Source organism: Sander lucioperca, chromosome 9 (assembly GCF_008315115.2).
Source record: "Sander lucioperca isolate FBNREF2018 chromosome 9, SLUC_FBN_1.2, whole genome shotgun sequence".
NCBI lineage: Eukaryota > Metazoa > Chordata > Actinopteri > Perciformes > Percidae > Sander > Sander lucioperca.
In genome coordinates this window covers 26,122,458-26,141,474 of record NC_050181.1, presented here as the reverse complement: position 1 = coordinate 26,141,474, position 19,017 = coordinate 26,122,458, and the positions used below count along the sequence as shown (strand labels likewise).

The following is a 19,017-nucleotide window of genomic DNA, read 5'->3' as shown; positions in this document are numbered from 1 at the left end:
AATCAAATGAAAGAGTATCGACCAGCCTCAATCAGATAGTGGGGTGTGGGGTGTGTGTGTGTGTGTGTGTGTGTATAGTCAATCAGTCTACATCAGGAGATAGGAACACTGCCGCAAAAATGTGTGGGCAAGAAATAGTTTCTAGTTATAAGCCAAGCTGGAACCGGCAGTTTTTGTGTGTTTTTCTCAGGCTACATTTAATTTGCTACGTTTTGGTTTTTTAAAGCTGGGTTTTGAGCCGAAAGCGATCTCCGTGCACACAAGTGTTTTTAGCTGCAGTAGAAGAACTAATCTCTGTTTAAACTAACACGCCCAAACCAAAATATCTCATCAATAGTCTGGTATACTGGGCATAAACAGGAAGCAGCGTGGAGACTCCGCCCGTTGCTGGTAGTTGCCATGGTAACGTTTGTAGCTTTAGTCTCAGAGAGCGAGACGTTGTGACCGATAAGACCCACTCAGGAGGAGAAACGTTGGCGTCAGTGTCGGTGTGGCCAAAGGTCTCCGTTTGGTTTCGCAGATTCCAAACCAAAACGGCTCACAAGTGTTTCCAAATGTCTCCGGTTTAGGGGCTCGGAAACGCCAGAGCAGGGGGAATGAGAGGGGGAAACGCCAGAGCAGGGGGAATGAGAGGGGAAAACGCCAGAGCAGGGGGAATGAGAGGGGGAAACGCCAGAGCAGGGGGAATGAGAGGGGGAAACACACTCCCGGTGTGGTACGGCGCTGTACACGATCTTATTCCTTAACTGTCGTGGCCACTTCTTTCTCGCCTGAACGCCGTAGCTGTATCCCCTCTAGCCACAGCCCGTTTGATAAAGGCAGTGAAATCAAATGACAAACACAAATATGAAAGCTTCAAGATTTATGATACAGAGGAAGAAAGACAGCGAGGGGGTGGACTGTCAACAGAAATTAAATAAGCATCTTGACGGACTGAAGCGGGTGAGAGGAGAGCTGCACACTGCAAAAAAAATAAAAATAAGGAGCAAACAATGCAATTTTATACTTCAGGTATTATGAGTCCAATATAAAAGTTTAGCTTGTGAAAAACTTGTTACCTGAAGTATTGTTTGGGATGTTCTGTTATATAATTGTAAAGTGTCTAATCACACCGAGAAACGTCGCTAGAAACTAGGGGTGGGTTAAAATATTTGAGTTCTGAGGCGCCCTGGTGGCTCGCCTGGAAGAGCCCGCCCAATGTGCCAAGGCTCAGTCCTTACCGCAGCGGCCACGGGTTTTATTCCGACCCATAGTCCTCTGCTGCATGCCATCCCCCTTATTTGCCATCCCACTTTCCTATCTTAATCTGTCCTATTAAATAAAGGCAATAAAAGCCCAAAAATATAATCAAGTTCTCCAATTGACAGCGTTCTTTATTGGAGTGATCCGATATGGATTTGTTTTTTACTATATCTTTTCACCATGGATGAATGTAAGGGCATCGCGACCCCGGTGTGTGTTTCTTTCGTTTCATTTTTCTAGCGGTTTTTAGACGCACATAAAAGGTAAAATATTCTCAACTTTTCAGCGGGAGCCGTGGAGTCGCACTGCTTGTCAATGTCCCATTTGGCTCAGGCAGCCAATCAAAAATCATCAAATCATACATGAGGCGGGCTTTACTACTTTACCACTTCCTTCCTGTTTTGATGACAGCCTCTAGCTTCCTGTCTGTTCGCATGTACACAAAACTGTTTATGGGGCCCTATTTTAACGATCTAAGCGCACGGCGTGAAGCATCTGGCGCAGGTGCGTTTAGGGCGTGTCCAAATCCACTTTTGCTAGTTTGACGGTGGAAAAAAGGGTCTGTGCACCGGGCGCATGGTTCTAAAGGGTTGTACTTAGTGTCTTCATTAATCAGAGGGGTGTTTGGGGCGTAACATTCAATAAACCAATCAGAGATCATCTCCCATTCCCTTTAAAAGCCAGGCGCGTTTGGACCTTGGAGCATTGCTGTTATGATGGAGGATTTGCACCGTAATATTTTTATTTGTAATCTTCTGCATGTGTGTGTGCTGCTGTGCGTCCCCGTGTGTGTAACAAGCATAGTGTGCGGGCGCATTTTACTAATTTGCTGTTAAAATAACAATGAAATGCTGCGTTATGGACTTTAGACCAGGTTTTTGTTGGTCAATGGCGCGATCACTTCCCGCTGCCTCAAGATAGCAATACGCCCAGAATGCACCTGAACACACCTCCCTGTAAGACCAGCACGCCCATGGGCCACAGATGGGCGCAGGTGCATTTGTTATTTAAACGGCGTGGGCGCTGGACCGGAAACTGACAACTGGTCTTGAACTAGCAAAGACACTTCGGTCGGGCTTTGCGCTGCACCGGTCACAAGATAGGGCCCTATAAGTCACAGTAAAAACTGTGAAAGAACATCCAGATAAAACTAATCTAGTATGGTTTATCTTTGCTTTACCAGACCTTTTCTAGCAATTAATCCTCCCTCATTATATATATACAAAACAAGTTGCAAAAAAGTAAGAAATGAAATACCTTGAATGGTTTCAATGATCTTTATTTTTTGCACCAAATTACAGTAGTAGTAGTAGTAGTAGTAGTAGCAGTAGTATCGGTATTGATAAGCAGTATCGGTATTGATAACCATCCCTAGTCACCTATAAACAAAGTGTAAATGGGAATATTTTGAGCCTTTAAACAAATGTCCAATACTGCCTTTTTCTGTAAACAAATACTTTGCTTTTGATTTCCTCTGCAACTGATCCTGCAGCTCTGCATACGAGAATAGAAAACAAAACGTCTCGTGTACAGGTTTGTCATTTCCTGCAGTTGTCAAGAATCCACAGTCATGGCAGGACACCGTTATGCATTATATTGATAAAATAATGCAATAGTAAATCACTTCTGCGGCAATAAGCCCGGTCACAGATGGACTGAAGGCAGCCGGGTCTCGAGAGGGAAAACAATGCAATTGCTGTCGGCCCACACAGGCGGTTCGGGGGAAATGAAATGCTTATTGCTTGTTATGTGCAGGGACATGAGAGACAGAAAAAATGAAAAATCTCTCATAGAAAAATAAACTGTGCATGCTTAATGAAGTGGCCAAATAGGATGAGCAAAATACACAGTTAAGGAATAAAGTCTTCCTGGGGACTACAGGACATGGTTCAACCAGGCAGACGTAGCATTTAAATTCTAGAGAGGATCCGGCAGGCTCCATTTACCGCATGTTATGATGAATCAAAGGAAATGATGCACAGCGTATAGAGAAATGTCTAACTTAATGGAATGGTGTGGCTGTAAAGAAAATGCTGCCAAGGCTTTGAATATTTGGACGCGAAGGTGACTAAATTATTATTATTAATAGTGAGTTTTGTTCTAGGGGGGGTTTCAAAACTACATTACAAAGTGCTTCACTGTCAGGAGAAACAAAACACAGAGACTAAACACATGGTGGAATAATACAAGAGCCAAGTATTTTGTGCTTTGACCGATGGTTGTAAGGTTTACTACACCCTGAGGAAGGCTCAAGACAGTGTACTTTTAAATGAATTAAAGGCCTTCTTAATTTTTTTGGTAACTGACCTTGAATGAAGCGAGGAAGGGAAGCAAGTGAAGGAAACAGGGACACAATTCAACGACCTGCGACGTAGCCAGTGAGGGAGTTGGTGTTTCCTTAAGCGTGATTTATACTTCAGCGTAAAATCTACGACGTAGTTAGGTACGTGGAGACACGAACCTACGCCGTAGCTAGGTACTTAGGTACGTGGAGACACGAACCTACGTCGTAGCTAGGTACGTGGAGACACGAACCTACGCCGTAGCTAGGTACTTAGGTACGTGGAGACACGAACCTACGCTGTAGCTAGGTACGTGGAGACACGAACCTACGCCGTAGCTAGGTACTTAGGTACGTGGAGACACGAACCTACGCCGTAGCTAGGTACTTAGGTACGTGGAGACACGAACCTACGCCGTAGCTAGGTACTTAGGTACGTAGAGACACGAACCTATGCCGTAGCTAGGTACGTGGAGACACAAACCTACGCCGTAGCTAGGTACGTAGGTACGTAGAGACACGAACCTACGCCGTAGCTAGGTACGTGGAGACACAAACCTACGCCGTAGCTAGGTACGTAGGTACGAGGAGACACGAACCTACGCCGTAGCTAGGTACTTAGGTACGTGGAGACACGAACCTACGCCATAGCTAGGTACGTAGGTACGTGGAGACACGAACCTACACTGTAGCTAGGTACGTAGGTACGTAGAGACACGAACCTACGCTGTAGCTAGGTACTTAGGTACGTAGGTACGTGGAGACACGAACCTACACTGTAGCTAGGTACGTAGGTACGTAGAGACACGAACCTACGCTGTAGCTAGGTACTTAGGTACGTAGGTACGTGGAGACACGAACCTACGCTGTAGCTAGGTACGTGGAGACACGAACCTACGCCGTAGCTAGGTACTTAGGTACGTGGAGACACGAACCTACGCCGTAGCTAGGTACGTAGGTACATGGAGACACGAACCTACGCCGTAGCTAGGTACATAGGTACGTGGAGACACGAACCTACGCTGTAGCTAGGTACTTAGGTACGTAGGTACGTGGAGACACGAACCTACGCTGTAGCTAGGTACTTAGGTACGTGGAGACACGACCCTACGCTGTAGCTAGGTACTTAGGTACGTAGGTACGTGGAGACACGACCCTACGCCGTAGCTAGGTACGTAGGTACGTGGAGACACGACCCTACGCCGTAGCTAGGTACGTGGAGACACGACCCTACGCCGTAGCTAGGTACGTAGGTGTGGAGACACAAACCTACGCCGTAGCTAGGTACGTAGGTGTGGAGACACAAACCTATGCCGTAGCTAGGTACGTAGGTGTGGAGACACGACCCTACACCGTAGCTAGGTACGTGGAGACATGTACTCCATAAATAAGATGAAATCAAGGAGAGGGTTAACTTTTCCCGCTACAGATTTCCCACCGTGGTCAGAAAGAACAGGGGAGACACTTTGTTTCTCTCACTATGACTATGAAGAGAGATGTCAATGAAACGGTCCATTTGTGTGACGTCCTGTTGTGTTCTTAAACCCCCCAACAAAGCACAAATAGACTTCATATTTCACAACTACTGGTTTCGGTCAGATCGGTTTATAGATTTAAACTTTTCTGACCGCACTTGAAGGCAGCTTCCTTTCCCAGGAGAGAGAGAGAAAGTAAAGAGATGAGCGAGCCATAGCGAGTGCTTTGTCGTTGCAGGAAACATTCAGCTGTTACACAAACTCCCGGGCAGTTCAGTGCTTGCGTTTGGTGTTTTAAAACTTTCTTGTGGCAGAGATAGAGGCAGTGATGTTTCCTGTTTCCTGTACGGGACTCTCACACCGCCTCAAACGTGGCCTTACACTGATAAAGATGGACCAAAAACATTATTTATTACAATTTAAAAAATTAAGGTTTAGAAACCTTAAACATTGGGGGAATTTCACGAGTACAGGGAGGTTATTCCACAATTTGGGAGCCCCAATAGCAAATACACAATAAAGAGCTTCTAAGGAAGGACTATATGTAAAGCTTTGTGGCAGAATCTGAAGTTTAGTGTTGGTACATGGGGAGAAAAAGCAAGGAGTGCTTGTCTGTACCGGCCTGCTGTATTCTTGATGTGCAAGATTTAAATTTGACATGCAACTGTGTGTGATGAACTGGGGAATGTAAGGGTCTCTTTGTGGTTATTATGTCAGTGTGAATTTCAGAGGCAGTGATATTAGGGTCACAAATGTAAATAAGGGGTTGTAATGTCGACCATGAAGCTCAATGTCTCGGGTTCTTTGTTGCATCTCTTTCTCTCTCCCTCATTTTCTATCAACTCTTCACAATCATTAGTTTAAAATGACTAAAAAAATACTATGAGGATCATTTCATTATTTTTTTTTGGAGAATTAGTCATGTATTTTTCTGAAATGAGTGTATTTTATCAGTCGGGTTAAAAGAGGTTAGAAGAAACAAAGGTGCAGAGAAAGATGATATATGTGACGTCAGTGATGAAGAGAATTAAGAAAAGAAGTCAAAGTCATCTTCAAGGTGGCTGCCTGGAAATATAATACAGTGTGTGTGTGTGTGTGTGTGTGTGTGTGTGTGTGTGTGTGCGTGCGTGCGTGCGTGCATGTTGGTGTGAGTGTGTGTGTGTGTGTGTGAGTGTGTGTGTGTGTGTGTATGTGTGTGTGTATGTGCTTTTGTGTCTGTGTGCGCACGTGCGCGCTGTGGAACAACACAAGCACGCATTTCATTGTGAATCAAGGAGAGCTTTTCTTCGTTCTCTCAGCCGCCGCCTCTAGTTTCTGCACGCCACCCACGTCCGCCTACCCTGAGAAGCAATTAACAAAATCAAATGCCCTTGACCGCGGCTTCCCACCGGGTCCGCCGAGGCTCGATTAGAAAGCCCACAACAAGCTGCCGTGGGGCAAACTGACCACTGCTGTGTTTGGGGGACATTATGTGTAGCAAATTTGTAAAAAAAACAAAAACAAAAAAACAATAACACAAGTAAACAGGGTTCTTGCTCTGGAGCAGTTATTCCCTCAGAGGCCCGACGTGTGACTGGGATGTCTTGGCGAGCGCTGAGTCATACAAATCTGCTGATGGACATTTTGTGCAGTGGTGCTGAGCTGATTGAGAAAACGGAGGTCAACCTTAATTTGCAGACAACTGTGGCAACAGCATCAGAACTAATGTCCAGCTGCCGTTTGCACGGACAAACTCAACACGGGAGGACAACACAAGGGTTAAACATTATTCTAACTATAATATCAAAAATACCTACATACTACAATACTTACAATTACTGTGCTCCACAAAAATTCTAAATTCATCCTCTGTGGACCGTAACATTTCATGGCAAGAGATTTGTTTTTTTTAAAGTTGCTGCTTGCGTGGCTAAAACTTCTCAGAGATCTAAAACGTTACCAGTAAACGTCCAGCTTTGTCGTCTCTTCCTTGAGATAAAAGAGCGGCGGTTGGGGCGACCTCTAGCTCACCCAATAAGAGCGTGCACCCCACGTAGGCTGAGTCCTTTGCAGCAGCACAGGTACGAATCCGATCTGCGGCCCTTTGCTGCGTGTCACCCCCCCATCTCTCTCCCACCTTTCCTGTGTATCTACTGTCTGAAATAAAGCGGAAAAAGTGGCGGCTTTCTTCTTCAGTTGCTTACCACGGATGATGAACAGTCATTTAGTCATGAATTGATGATGGAAGAGGCAGAGACACCAGACAGACTGGAGGGAAAAGTCAATTACTTCGGACTTATTTTCATTCTGACTCTGCGTGCTGCGATTGCATGGAGCTGCGCGTGATTGCAGACGTGTGAAAGAGGCGACATAACAATGTGATGGACGCTGCATGATTACAGATGACAAGCATGATAATAACCATGCAGTTTGAACTTTTGATTGTGGGAGGAGATGCATCACTTCAACAGGCATCCCCCTCCTTTATTTCTCCATGACATTTTTAATGATATTGAGCAGGAGTGACACTTAGGATCACACAGCGGACTAATAAACTCCTCCCATCAGGGGTTTGTCTGCTGCATGGGAGAAACCTCCGATTCCCTTTAAGAGATCATGAGAACTTGATGCTGATCCATGTCCCTTTACAGAGGCTACATTTACATCGCTACGTTTTAGTTTAAAAACCAATATCTTCTGCTACGTTTCCCCCTCTCATTCCCCCTGCTCTGGCGTTTCTCCCTCTCATTCCCCCTGCTCTGGCGTTTCCCCCTCTCATTCCCCCTGCTCTGGTGTCTCCCTCCTCTCATTCCCCCTGCTCTGGTGTTTCCCCCCTATCATTCCCCCCTGCTCTGGCGTTTCCCCCTCTCATTCCCCCTGCTCTGGCGTTTCCCCCTCTCATTCCCCCTACTCTGGTGTCTCCCCCCTCTCATTCCCCCTGCTCTGGCGTTTCCCCCTCTCATTACCCCTGCTCTGGTGTTTCCCCCTATCATTCCCCCCTGCTCTGGCGTTTCCCCCTCTCATTCCCCCTGCTCTGGTGTTTCCCCCTCTCATTCCCCCTACTCTGGTGTCTCCCCCCTCTCATTCCCCCTGCTCTGGCGTTTCACCCCCTCTCACTACCCCCTGCTCTGGCGTTTCCCCCTCTCATTCCCCCTGCTCTGGTGTTTCACCCCCTCTCACTCCCCCTGCTCTGGCGTTTCCCCCTCTCATTCCCCCTGCTCTGGTGTTTCCCCCTCTCATTCCCCATGCTCTGGTGTTTCACCCCCTCTCACTCCCCCTGCTCTGGCGTTTCCCCCTCTCATTCCCCCTGCTCTGGTGTTTCCGAGCCTCTAAACCGGAGACATTTGGAAACACTTCTGACCCGTTTTGGTTTGGAATCTGCGGGGTTGTGTTTCAGTCTCAACAGCCGCAAACGGAGACCTTTGGCAACACCGACACTGACGCCAACGTTTCTCCTCCTGATTGGGTCTTCTCGTTCTCTGAGACTAAGCTACTAACGTTACCATGAGTTATTTTGTTTTGCACTAACCAATCAGTAGCGACTCACTTGATGATTTGTAGAAATGTTGATTTAAGAGTTGGTATTCAATAACCTGTAACAACCTGTACAGCTACCTAGAAATGAGCCAACACAGCAATGGCCAGATTTGAAGTTCAAGTTAGATTTTAATATTTAACGATGTGTCCTTTCTGTTGAACCTCACACATCCTGCTTCTCCTCCTTTAAACAATAGACTTCCAGCTTTAGATCTGACTGAACGATCCGCTCGTTAAGTTGCAGGAAGACCATTAGAAACGGCTGGGATGTGGCCATTAATGCAGAAATGTTCCCAGCAGTGATGAACGCACGGAGTATATGCAATAATATCCAATTATATTTGGATTATGTGAAAACTGTACTTCCATTTTAATCGTGAAAGATTAGATGTGTTGACTGGACTGTTAAAAGCAGGAGAAAAAGGGAAGGAAGAAGAAACCTACTGTAACTATCATCATTATTGCAATATAGTAAAAAGTATAATCTTTTGACATTTGAAAATGTTCTGTCGAGGTCGGTGACTCAAGTCTGTTCGATGTGTTCAGTGCCTTCATCAGTCGGAGGAGCCGTTGGCTTTAATTTGACTTGTTGAATCGGCCAGTGGGCAGTCGGACTCAATGACCAATCTGATTGGTGGACTGCTAGCCCTTGACTAGCAAATCAGTGCACTTATGTTAAAACACTTAGGGGAAATGACGAGCGGGATGAGCGTGACGAACGCCTCTCAAAATCTGAAGAAAATCTTTCAAACTGACCTTTATCGATCAAAAAAACAGACAGATTCAGCAACTGCACGGCCTAGTTCTCTCTTAAAATGTTTTCAGAAACACGTTTCGGTGAACTATTTTCGTAAAATACGAGATCGTATTCCGAACGAGCCACCATTATGATCGGCTTTGAAATTCGGGAGAAGCGAGACCCACGTGACGCGTTCGTCCAATCAGATGCCGGTTTTCATTTTTTGGGCGACAATACAGATTAGCACTGCCTGCTGTTATGGAGACGTATTACGTCTTGCGCACGCGCAGAACGTACGCTCAAGGAACTTGAGGCACTTTTTGGACCGACCGGAGCCGACTGACTAGTCCGTCGGGTTGGTGTGTCTGAGCCTTAAAATGAATCAACTCCGAACATTTTAACCTTCTTGAAGGGAGGATTTATTGCAGGACTGTTGGATTAGACTCCACAGGGTCAATCCAAAGGACACATTTGTCCTGGTGGTCTGCGTTCTGAGGTTGTTTCCTGCTGAAGGACAGGCTTTTGAATTGTTACAGTTCCAGCTCGGAAAGCTTGCAGGCTACCTGGCATCATTTAAAAGAAAATGTGCTAATGATGTCCACAGTTGGGGAAGGTTGTTCTCAAGGAGATTTCTTTGATGCATAGTGTGACACTTTTCATCAAAGAGAAAGCCTGTTAGTTAAAAAAGGAGAGCCCGAATTTGCTTTTTGTGAACCAAAATGTATGTTTATATAGCCCCCCAGATGTTATCAGCAGGTTTGACGCATTTCTCCACTAACAAAGCTGCTCTGCACACACACAGGGATGAGGACCCAGGTGCACACACTGACTGCAGAGGTCTTTTACATGAGGTTTTAACCAATCCTGCTGATCAACAGTAGTTGACGGTAAAGTGCCAAGAAATTTAGCCATGCACAAGTCAAGGGGATAAGACAACTCTAAGTATTGTTTTAAAAGTCCTATGACATGCTGCTTTTTTGATGCGTTTATATAGGCCTTAGTGGTCCCCTAATACTGTATCTGAAGTCTCTTTTATATAGACCTTAGTGGTCTCCTAATACTGTATCTGAAGTCTCTTTTATATAGACCTTAGTGGTCCCCTAATACTGTATCTGAAGTCTCTTTTATATAGACCTTAGTGGTCCCCTAATACTGTATCTGAAGTCTCTTTTATATAGACCTTAGTGGTCCCCTAATACTGTATCTCAAGTCTCTTTCCCAAAATTCAGCCTTGGTGCAGAATTACAGCCACTAGAGCCAGTTCCACAATTTCTGTGTCTGTAGCTTTAAATGCTATTGAGGAGGAGAGGGGGATGCAAGGTGGAGAGTGGGGGTGTGGCCTTGACCAACTGCCACTTTGCTTGTTTTCAAGCCATAATCTCTTTCTCATGGGTGGGCCAAATTCTCTGGGCGGGCAAAGCAGAGAAAGGGGAGATAACCTTCCTCCTTATGACGTCATAAAGGGAAGATTCCAGATCTGCCCATCTGAGCTTTCATTTTCTCAAAGACAAAGCAGGATACCCAGGGCTCGGTTTACACCTTGCAAGCCTTGACATCATGGCTTGAACACGAGCAAAGTGGCAGTTGGTCAAGGCCACACCCCCACCCTCCACCTTGCCCCCCCTCTCTCCTCCTCAATAGCTACAGACACAGAAATGGTACATCCTAAGGAAAGCTCATTGTGGGACTGGCTCTAGTGGCTGGAATTCTGCACCAAGGCTGAATTTCGGGAAAGATACTTCAGATACAGTATTAGAGGACCACTAAGGTCTATATAAAAGAGACTTCAGATACAGTATTAGAGGACCACTAAGGTCTATATAAAAGAGACTTCAGATACAGTATTAGGAGACCACTAAGGTCTATATAAAAGAGACTTCAGATACAGTATTAGGGGACCACTAAGGTCTATATAAAAGAGACTTCAGATACAGTATTAGGGGACCACTAAGGTCTATATAAAAGAGACTTCAGATACAGTATTAGGGGACCACTAAGGTCTATATAAAAAAGACTTCAGATACAGTATTAGGGGACCACTAAGGTCTATATAAAAGAGACTTCAGATACAGTATTAGGAGACCACTAAGGTCTATATAAAAGAGACTTCAGATACAGTATTAGGGGACCACTAAGGTCTATATAAAAGAGACTTCAGATACAGTATTAGGGGACCACTAAGGTCTATATAAAGAGACTTCAGATACAGTATTAGGGGACCACTAAGGCCTATATAAAGAGACTTCAGATACAGTATTAGGGGACCACTAAGGTCTATAAAAGAGACTTCAGATACAGTATTAGGGGACGTCAAATCATTATATATATTTGTCTGTGAAATTAATTAATGATAACATTGTTGACGAAAGTGATTTACGTCTAGAAAAAAGGTGCGTTCTGGATCACTGCTGTCTCAAACAGTAGAAGAGAAAAACTGAAATATTGTGGATTAGGAACACATTATGAAAAAATTGAAATATTAGCTGCATAAAAAGGCAGACATAGTCATTAAAACTTGGGACTCTGTGCAGGGCTACAGTCAGATTAATTTTAACTTCTGCTGAGCATGAGTGGGTGGTGTGCTGAAGCCTCTGAGAGATCTCAAAGTTAACGAGAAAAGGTGCGAGAGAGCCGTGTCAACTTTGGAGAGGCAGTGACCGTCAACTTTTTACTCCGTTCATTTTCTGAACTGGCTTTACACCACAGTGAACTTAAAATGACATGTTTTTTTGTTGAGGGGGTGAACTTATTTTAATTTAGAGGGTTGTGTTTTTCCAAAAGTTGAGTCAGTCTCATCTTTTCACTGCAGGACCGCTGCGTTTTTTTGAGTGCCCCCCCCTGCGGCAACCCCCGCCGCAGCCTAAACACACCGGTGTTTGGTGTTTTAAGCCCCCAACGTCGTCTTCCAGGCAGCGCTGCCTGGAAGCCACTAGGATTAGGCAATGGTTAGGATTAGGTGCCTTGAAGTCGACGCCCCCATTCTAATTGAATGGAAAGTCCTGTGGTTTTGCCGGACCGTCGGGCAGCTGACGCAGGCAGGAAAGAGCCTGCCTGTGACAACTGTGGGCGTGAAGCCCCTCCAACACCACATAATGACATGGAGACATCGGCACAGGTCGGATCACACCCTAACTCCTAAGATTCTCCACATGTGATGGAGGGAGGTGTTGGCACTTGTGGAGCGCAAGCAGAAGAGGAAGAAGAAAAACACAGGGAGGGATAGAAAGAAAGAAGAAGAAATAAACAGGGTCCAAAAATAGCTTTTTGTTCACATGGAAACCACCCGAATGAGATGGAGAGAAGCAGCCACGATGAGAGTAAGGAGAGTAGAGGAGACAAGAGAGGAGAGGAGCCAGGATAGACAAGAGAAGAGACAAGATAGGTGGGGAGAGAGGAGACAAGAGAGGAGAGGAGACAGGATAGACAAGAGAAGAGACAAGATAGGTGGGGAGAGAGGAGACAAGAGAGGAGAGGAGAGACAAGAGAGGAGACAAGAGAGGAGAGAGGAGACAAGAGAGGAGAGGAGAGAGGAGACAAGAGAGGTGAGGAGAAACAAGAGAGGAGACAAGAGAGGTGATGAGAGAGGAGACAAGAGAGGAGAGGAGACAGGATAGACAAGAGAGGAGACAAGACAGGTGAGGAGAGAGGAGACAAGAGAGGAGAGGAGACAGGATAGACAAGAGAGGAGACAAGACAGGTGAGGAGAGAGGAGACAAGAGAGGAGAGAGGAGACAAGAGAGGAGAGGAGACAGGATAGACAAGAGAGGAGACAAGACAGGTGAGGAGAGAGGAGACAAGAGAGGAGACAAGAGAGGAGAGAGGAGACAAGAGAGGAGACAAGAAAGGAGAGGAGAGACAAGAGAGGAGACAAAAGAGGAGAGGAGAGAGGAGACAAGGGAGGAGAGGAGAGAGGTGAGGAGAGAGGAGACAAGAGAGGAGAGGAGAGAGGAGACAAGAGAGGAGAGGAGAGACAAGAGAGGAGAGAGGAGACAAGAGAGGAGACAAGAGAGGAGAGAGGAGACAAGAGAGGAGAGAGGAGACAAGAGAGGAGACAAGAGAGGAGACAAGAGAGGAGACAAGAGAGGAGAGGAGAGAGGAGACAAGAGAGGAGAGGAGAGACAAGAGAGGAGAGAGGAGACAAGAGAGGAGACAAGAGAGGAGAGAGGAGACAAGAGAGGAGAGAGGAGACAAGAGAGGAGACAAGAGAGGAGACAAGAGAGGAGAGGAGAGAGGAGACGAGAGAGGAGACAAGAGAGGAGAGGAGAGAGGAGACAAGAGAGGAGAGGAGAGAGGAGTCAAGAAAGGAGAGGAGAGAGGAGAGACAAGAGAGAAGAGAGGAGAGAGGAGAGAGGAGAGGAGAGAAGAGAGGAGACAAGAGAGGAGACAAGAGAGGAGAGGAGAGAGGAGACAAGAGAGGAGAGGAGAGAGGAGTCAAGAAAGGAGAGGAGAGAGGAGAGACAAGAGAGGAGACGAGTAGAGGAGAGGAGAGAGGAGTCAAGAAAGGAGAGGAGAGAGGAGAGACAAGAGAGGAGAGAGGAGAGAGTAGAGGAGAGGAGAGAGGAGATTAGAGAGGAGACAAGAGAGGAGAGGAGAGAGGAGACAAGAGAGGAGAGGAGAGAGGAGTCAAGAAAGGAGAGGAGAGAGGAGAGACAAGAGAGGAGACGAGTAGAGGAGACGAGTAAGTAAGTATTCATTAACATCTTTCCATACACATTCAGATAGTCTTCATACAGTATTCTAAAATAAATCCAAGAACAACAACACACAAAGAACAAAGAATAAAAAAAACATCAAAAATCTAAAACATATACCCTTGAAACAGCACCTCTTGTAATTGAATCAAATCTATAATTTCCTGAAACACCTTTTTATTGCAATAGGCCTTTAATATATACGAGGAAGTGATGCCATACCCTTTGCCATTGTTCAATCTAGTTATTGAGTATATTATGTAATGTAATTTGCTGAATTGCATACTGTGCACTCAGCCCTCAATGGGCCCTGAGTTTTAAATAAAGGTTTGAAATGAAATGCAATTCAAAGGAATTTTTTTATATGGGAGACGAGAAGAAGAGGAGAGGAGAGGAGAACAGAAAGGAGAGGAGTCAACTGGAAAAGAAAGAAAGAACAGGTGAAGAATGGCAAAAGGAGTAATAGGTGAGGAGACAGCTGAGACGTGCAGACACCAAACTATATATAATAAGCTCCCTGTCCTGACTTATTGATCTTTTCCATAAATCTTCCTCATCCTCAAACACCAGTGACGGCAGAACAACGTCCTCAGTCTCATGAGGAGGGGGGATAAACTCCCCAGTGAGATTTCTTCCTACAGGCCTGGTTTGAGGGTTGAGTGGATATAATGAGGACTGAGCTGTGTGGAGGCGAGAGCGAGCCCAGGCTTTAAATCCCCGGGCTCGAGTTTAGACGGGGAGAGTTTATATTCCTTCAGCCGGCGCTCCGATCCAGAGCTGGATTTAGTTTAGATCCCGACTCTTCTCGCGCTGCAGGCTGCGAATCTTAAAGAGGTCATAACAAGAGAGCAGAAAACATACGCCAGACTCTCGTCACTTTTTGTATCATGAGATACAAACACAGACTGTTAATATTAATGGACAACGCATCCGGTTCGGCGAAGTGCTGCAAAAAAGTGCCTTAAACCTGCATTCTATCTGAATTCCAGCAGGGGCAGACCACGGATGTATTAAGAGAACTGGATACAGTGTTCGGCGGGAAGCCCCTTGCATTCCAGTGAGAGTTCTCAAAAGCGCATAAAGCAAACATGGAGCTCGGATCTTCCGCGTTGACTGGCCCACGACGCCACGATGGACATGCGCACCAGCAACAGTTTGTTTGTGTTGTCGAAGCAGCATGCTCGTTCATGAGCTCCTCTCTCGTGTCTCTTACAAGTGGCGAACTCATAAACTCGCCGTTTCATTGTATAAAATATTCACTAACATTAAACATTGTGCTTTTGCTTAACTAAATAAACGATGGATGTATTTAGACAACCAAGGAGATGTAATTATGTCGTGCTACTAGCTAGCTACTAGCTAGTGCTAGCTACTAAGGTTAGCCTGCAGTTTTGTGAACAGAGCTTCTCTTAATTACATCTATGGCTTCATCTCTCATCCACGTAACAGGTTTTACAGCATACATACCATGGATGTATTAATAGAACACATGGTGAATTACAACCATTAGCGTTAGCATTATCCATTATTACAGCTACAGGACCTCGGGAGAACAGTCATATGAGCATGCGCAGTGCAGTCTGCTCGCGTCCATTATGCGCGTTCATAATGCCTACTTTAATAACTCTGGATTTGGCTACTAGTAAATGTAAAAAAATTAAAAAATGTGACGTTTTAAACAAGGACCTTTTAAGTGTTCGGGCTGATAAGTTGATGTACCCCCAAAAAAATTATCCGCTGAAATATAGAAGTTTCCTTCGCCATGCAAAGTTAATAGCAGCAGCAAAACAGGGGTTAATACCACATGGGTACAGAGTCGACCGTTCTCTGGGATATGTTTTCATGCTAATCGAATGTGACCAGTTTTAGCACAAACCGCTAATTAGCTTATAACGCTAGTCCTCAGGCAAGGGTAAAGTAAAAAGAAATCTCTATTTCTACACCACTAACAAGGCTCGAAATATCACCACACTTCAACGGTAGCATGATGAGGGTCCCTACATGTAAACCGAAGCATTGAGAACTTTGTAAGTGTACAGACAAACTGGTCACATTCGATTAGCATGAAAATCGTATCCCAGAGAACGGTTGCGCCGGATTTCTCCTTTAATAAACACTATATAGGCAAGGTAGCTTCATTTGTACAGCACATTTCAGCAACAGGGCAATTCAAAGTGCTTTACATTAAACATTAAAGAGTAGATATATATATCGTGGGAATAGTGAGTGAGTGAGGGAAACGGTTTCCAACACAGCTAGTGACGCTTGTCCTTGAAGGTGGAGAAGTAGTTTATTTTCTTAATTATCTGGAGAGAAAAGCACCAACACGTCATGTGTTGACTGGGGAGTTTTGTGTGTTGAGGTTTGGCCCATTAATAAGGTCACCTCCACGCTCAAAGAGTTTTTCGCCTCGGCTAATCAAACATTTTCCTGAGTGACCTTTCACTCCGGTTCCAAATTTCGGGGTGGAGAATAAAGACTTTAGTCACAGCTGTCCCAGACTAAACTCTGTATGCGTTTTCAGCATTTGTGTATTCGGTCATGTATAGTGACGGCCCACGGGCCTCAAGCGGGCCAGAGGCAACCACTGAGTGGCCCAGCCCGTGTCTCAACGGTCCCAACCAGAAAAGCAGAGAAAACCCCTGAGAAAAACAGGGTTTTTTTTTATTTTTAAGATTATTTTTTGGGGGAATTTTAGGCCTTTATTTGATAGGACAGCTGAAGACATGAAAGAGGAGAGAGAGGGGGAACGACATGCAGCAAAGGGCCGCAGGTCGGAGTCGATCGCGGGCCCACTGCGTCGAGGAAAAAACGTCTATACAGGTGTATATGGGCCCACTACCAACTGAGCTATCTGGGAACCAGAGAAAGACGGGTTTAACGAGCCTACGGATGTTCCTACAGAAATTCCCACAGTAGTACAGATTGTGAATGCATGATCACGCCGTCGTAGCCTAGCAACTTTCAGCCCAGAATGCAGCCCGTCGTTTTGAAAAATGTAGTGTTAACGGCAGAAGTACGTAGTAGTCATGTGATACAACCTGAAGAAAAAAAAACTCAAAAATGAAGACGGAGCCCTGAATGAGCTCAATAAAAAGCCTGAAAATCATATTGCTGCTACCTCAAGTTATTTTGGTTTTTATGCTCTTCTTGTTGTGCCTGTGTCGGGTGTGACCAGATTAAAAGGAAAAAAATAAACATTGTTTTTTTCTCATTACATTCATTTGTGTTGGATCAAAGTTGACTAACACTCGTATAATTTTGTCGACTAGCTCGCTCCACCACTTTGTTTTATCTAATGTTATTGCGCGTACCACAGATGTGCTCATAAGTTTCTTGGAAATAAATCATTCTGCGTGAAAAACTAAACCGACTAAAGAAATCTTAGTCGACTAAGACCAAAATGACTGATTAGTCGACTAATCGACTAAGTGTGTGCAGCTCTGTGCAGTACCTGTCCAGGTCTTCGCTGTCCTGCATGTTGAACAGCATGGACGGGATCAGTTTGTCCATGTGCTGAGGCTCCCAGATGATGGCCTGCAGCTCATCATTCACCGTCTTCCTCACCACGCCCTGCAGACCTTTGATCCCGGCCACACGGATCCTGACACGGAAACACAGTCCTGTTAGATATCTACGACAAGATCATTTAGGGATATTTCAGTTACAATACTAATTTTGCTTGACATGAAAGAGATTAATGCTGTAAACCACCATCCACCACCAAGGCAAATTCCTTGTAAGTGTTATTTGGGCTACATTTACATTGCTACGTTTTGGTTTTTTAAGCAGAGATTTGAGCCAAAAGTGATCTCCGTTTTGTGTTTTTAGATCCAGTAGAAGAACTAATCTCTGTCTAAACAAACACGCCCAAACCTCATATCTCATCACCATTCTCGTATGCTGGACATGCGTGTGCCGGGGTAAAAAGGAAGAAGCATGTGCATGTATTATACCGCCTGTTGCTGGTAGTTGCCATGGTAACGTTAGTAGCTTTAGTCTCAGAGAACGAGACGTTGTGACCGATGAGACCCAATCAGGAGGAGAAACGTTGGAGTCAGTGTCGGTGTTGCCAAAGGTCTCCGTTTGCTGAAACACAACCCCGCAGATTCTAAACCAAAACGGGTCAGAAGTGTTTCCAAATATCTCGGTTTAGGGGCTCGGAAACGCCAGAGCAGGGGGAATGAGAGGGGGAAACGCCAGAGCAGGGGGAATGAGAGGGGGAAACGCCAGAGCAGGGGGAATAAGAGGGGGAAACGCCAGAGCAGGGGGAATAAGAGGGGGAAACGCCAGAGCAGGGGGAATGAGAGGGGGAGACGCCAGAGCAGGGGGAATGAGAGGGGAAAAACGCCAGAGCAGGGGGAATAAGAGGGGGAAACGCCAGAGCAGGGGGAATGAGAGGGGGAAACGCCAAAGCAGGGAGAATGAGAGGGGGAAACGCCAGAGCAGGGGGAATGAGAGGGGGAAACGCCAGAGCAGGGGGAATGAGAGGGGGAGACGCCAGAGCAGGGGGAATGAGAGGGGGAAATGCCAGAGCAGGGGGAATGAGAGGGGGAAACGCCAGAGCAGGGGGAATGAGAGGGGGAAACGTAGCAGAAGATATTAGTTTTCAAACTAAAACGTAGCTGTGTAAATGTAGCCTTACTTGGCAAAAAATCCTTTTCTGATTCTGATTCAAAATTGCACAAGGAGCCCTCTAACCTGCTACATTATTAAACATATTGATTGATTTTATTTGACCCTTTCGTTATATGATACAATCTAAGAGCTTTGCACCATACATTAAATGTTAATGTTGCCGTTAGGAATTGACCCCAAATCAGTTACACAGAGACAGAATAAGTGCTTTCTTTAGTGCAGAGGGTGTGATGCAGAGACATGGAGCTAAAGCCATATGTGAAAATGGCCATGCCAGGTTTTTTTTTCCTCCCCCAACTTTGGAGCGTTATTTAGCATTACATGGATTTCTTAGATCGTCTAGTTTCATATGATATCAATATCTTCACTCTAGCTTTAAAACGGAGCCTCGATCTTAGGATTTAATGAATCAATTTCAGATCGTTCATCGATTTG

General features: G+C 45.4%; 1 protein-coding gene across 5 annotated transcripts in view; it reads right to left on the bottom strand.

The window, feature by feature from the left end:
• The window catches only part of efr3a (EFR3 homolog A (S. cerevisiae)), a 160,964-nt gene that overhangs the window by 57,081 nt on the left and 84,866 nt on the right, over nt 1–19,017 (bottom strand). For all 5 annotated transcript variants that reach the window (XM_036004731.1, XM_036004728.1, XM_036004729.1 and 2 more), the window contains one exon: nt 17,399–17,548. In XM_036004731.1, coding sequence (XP_035860624.1) covers nt 17,399–17,548 — 150 coding nt within the window. The remainder of the gene's footprint in view (nt 1–17,398; nt 17,549–19,017) is intronic.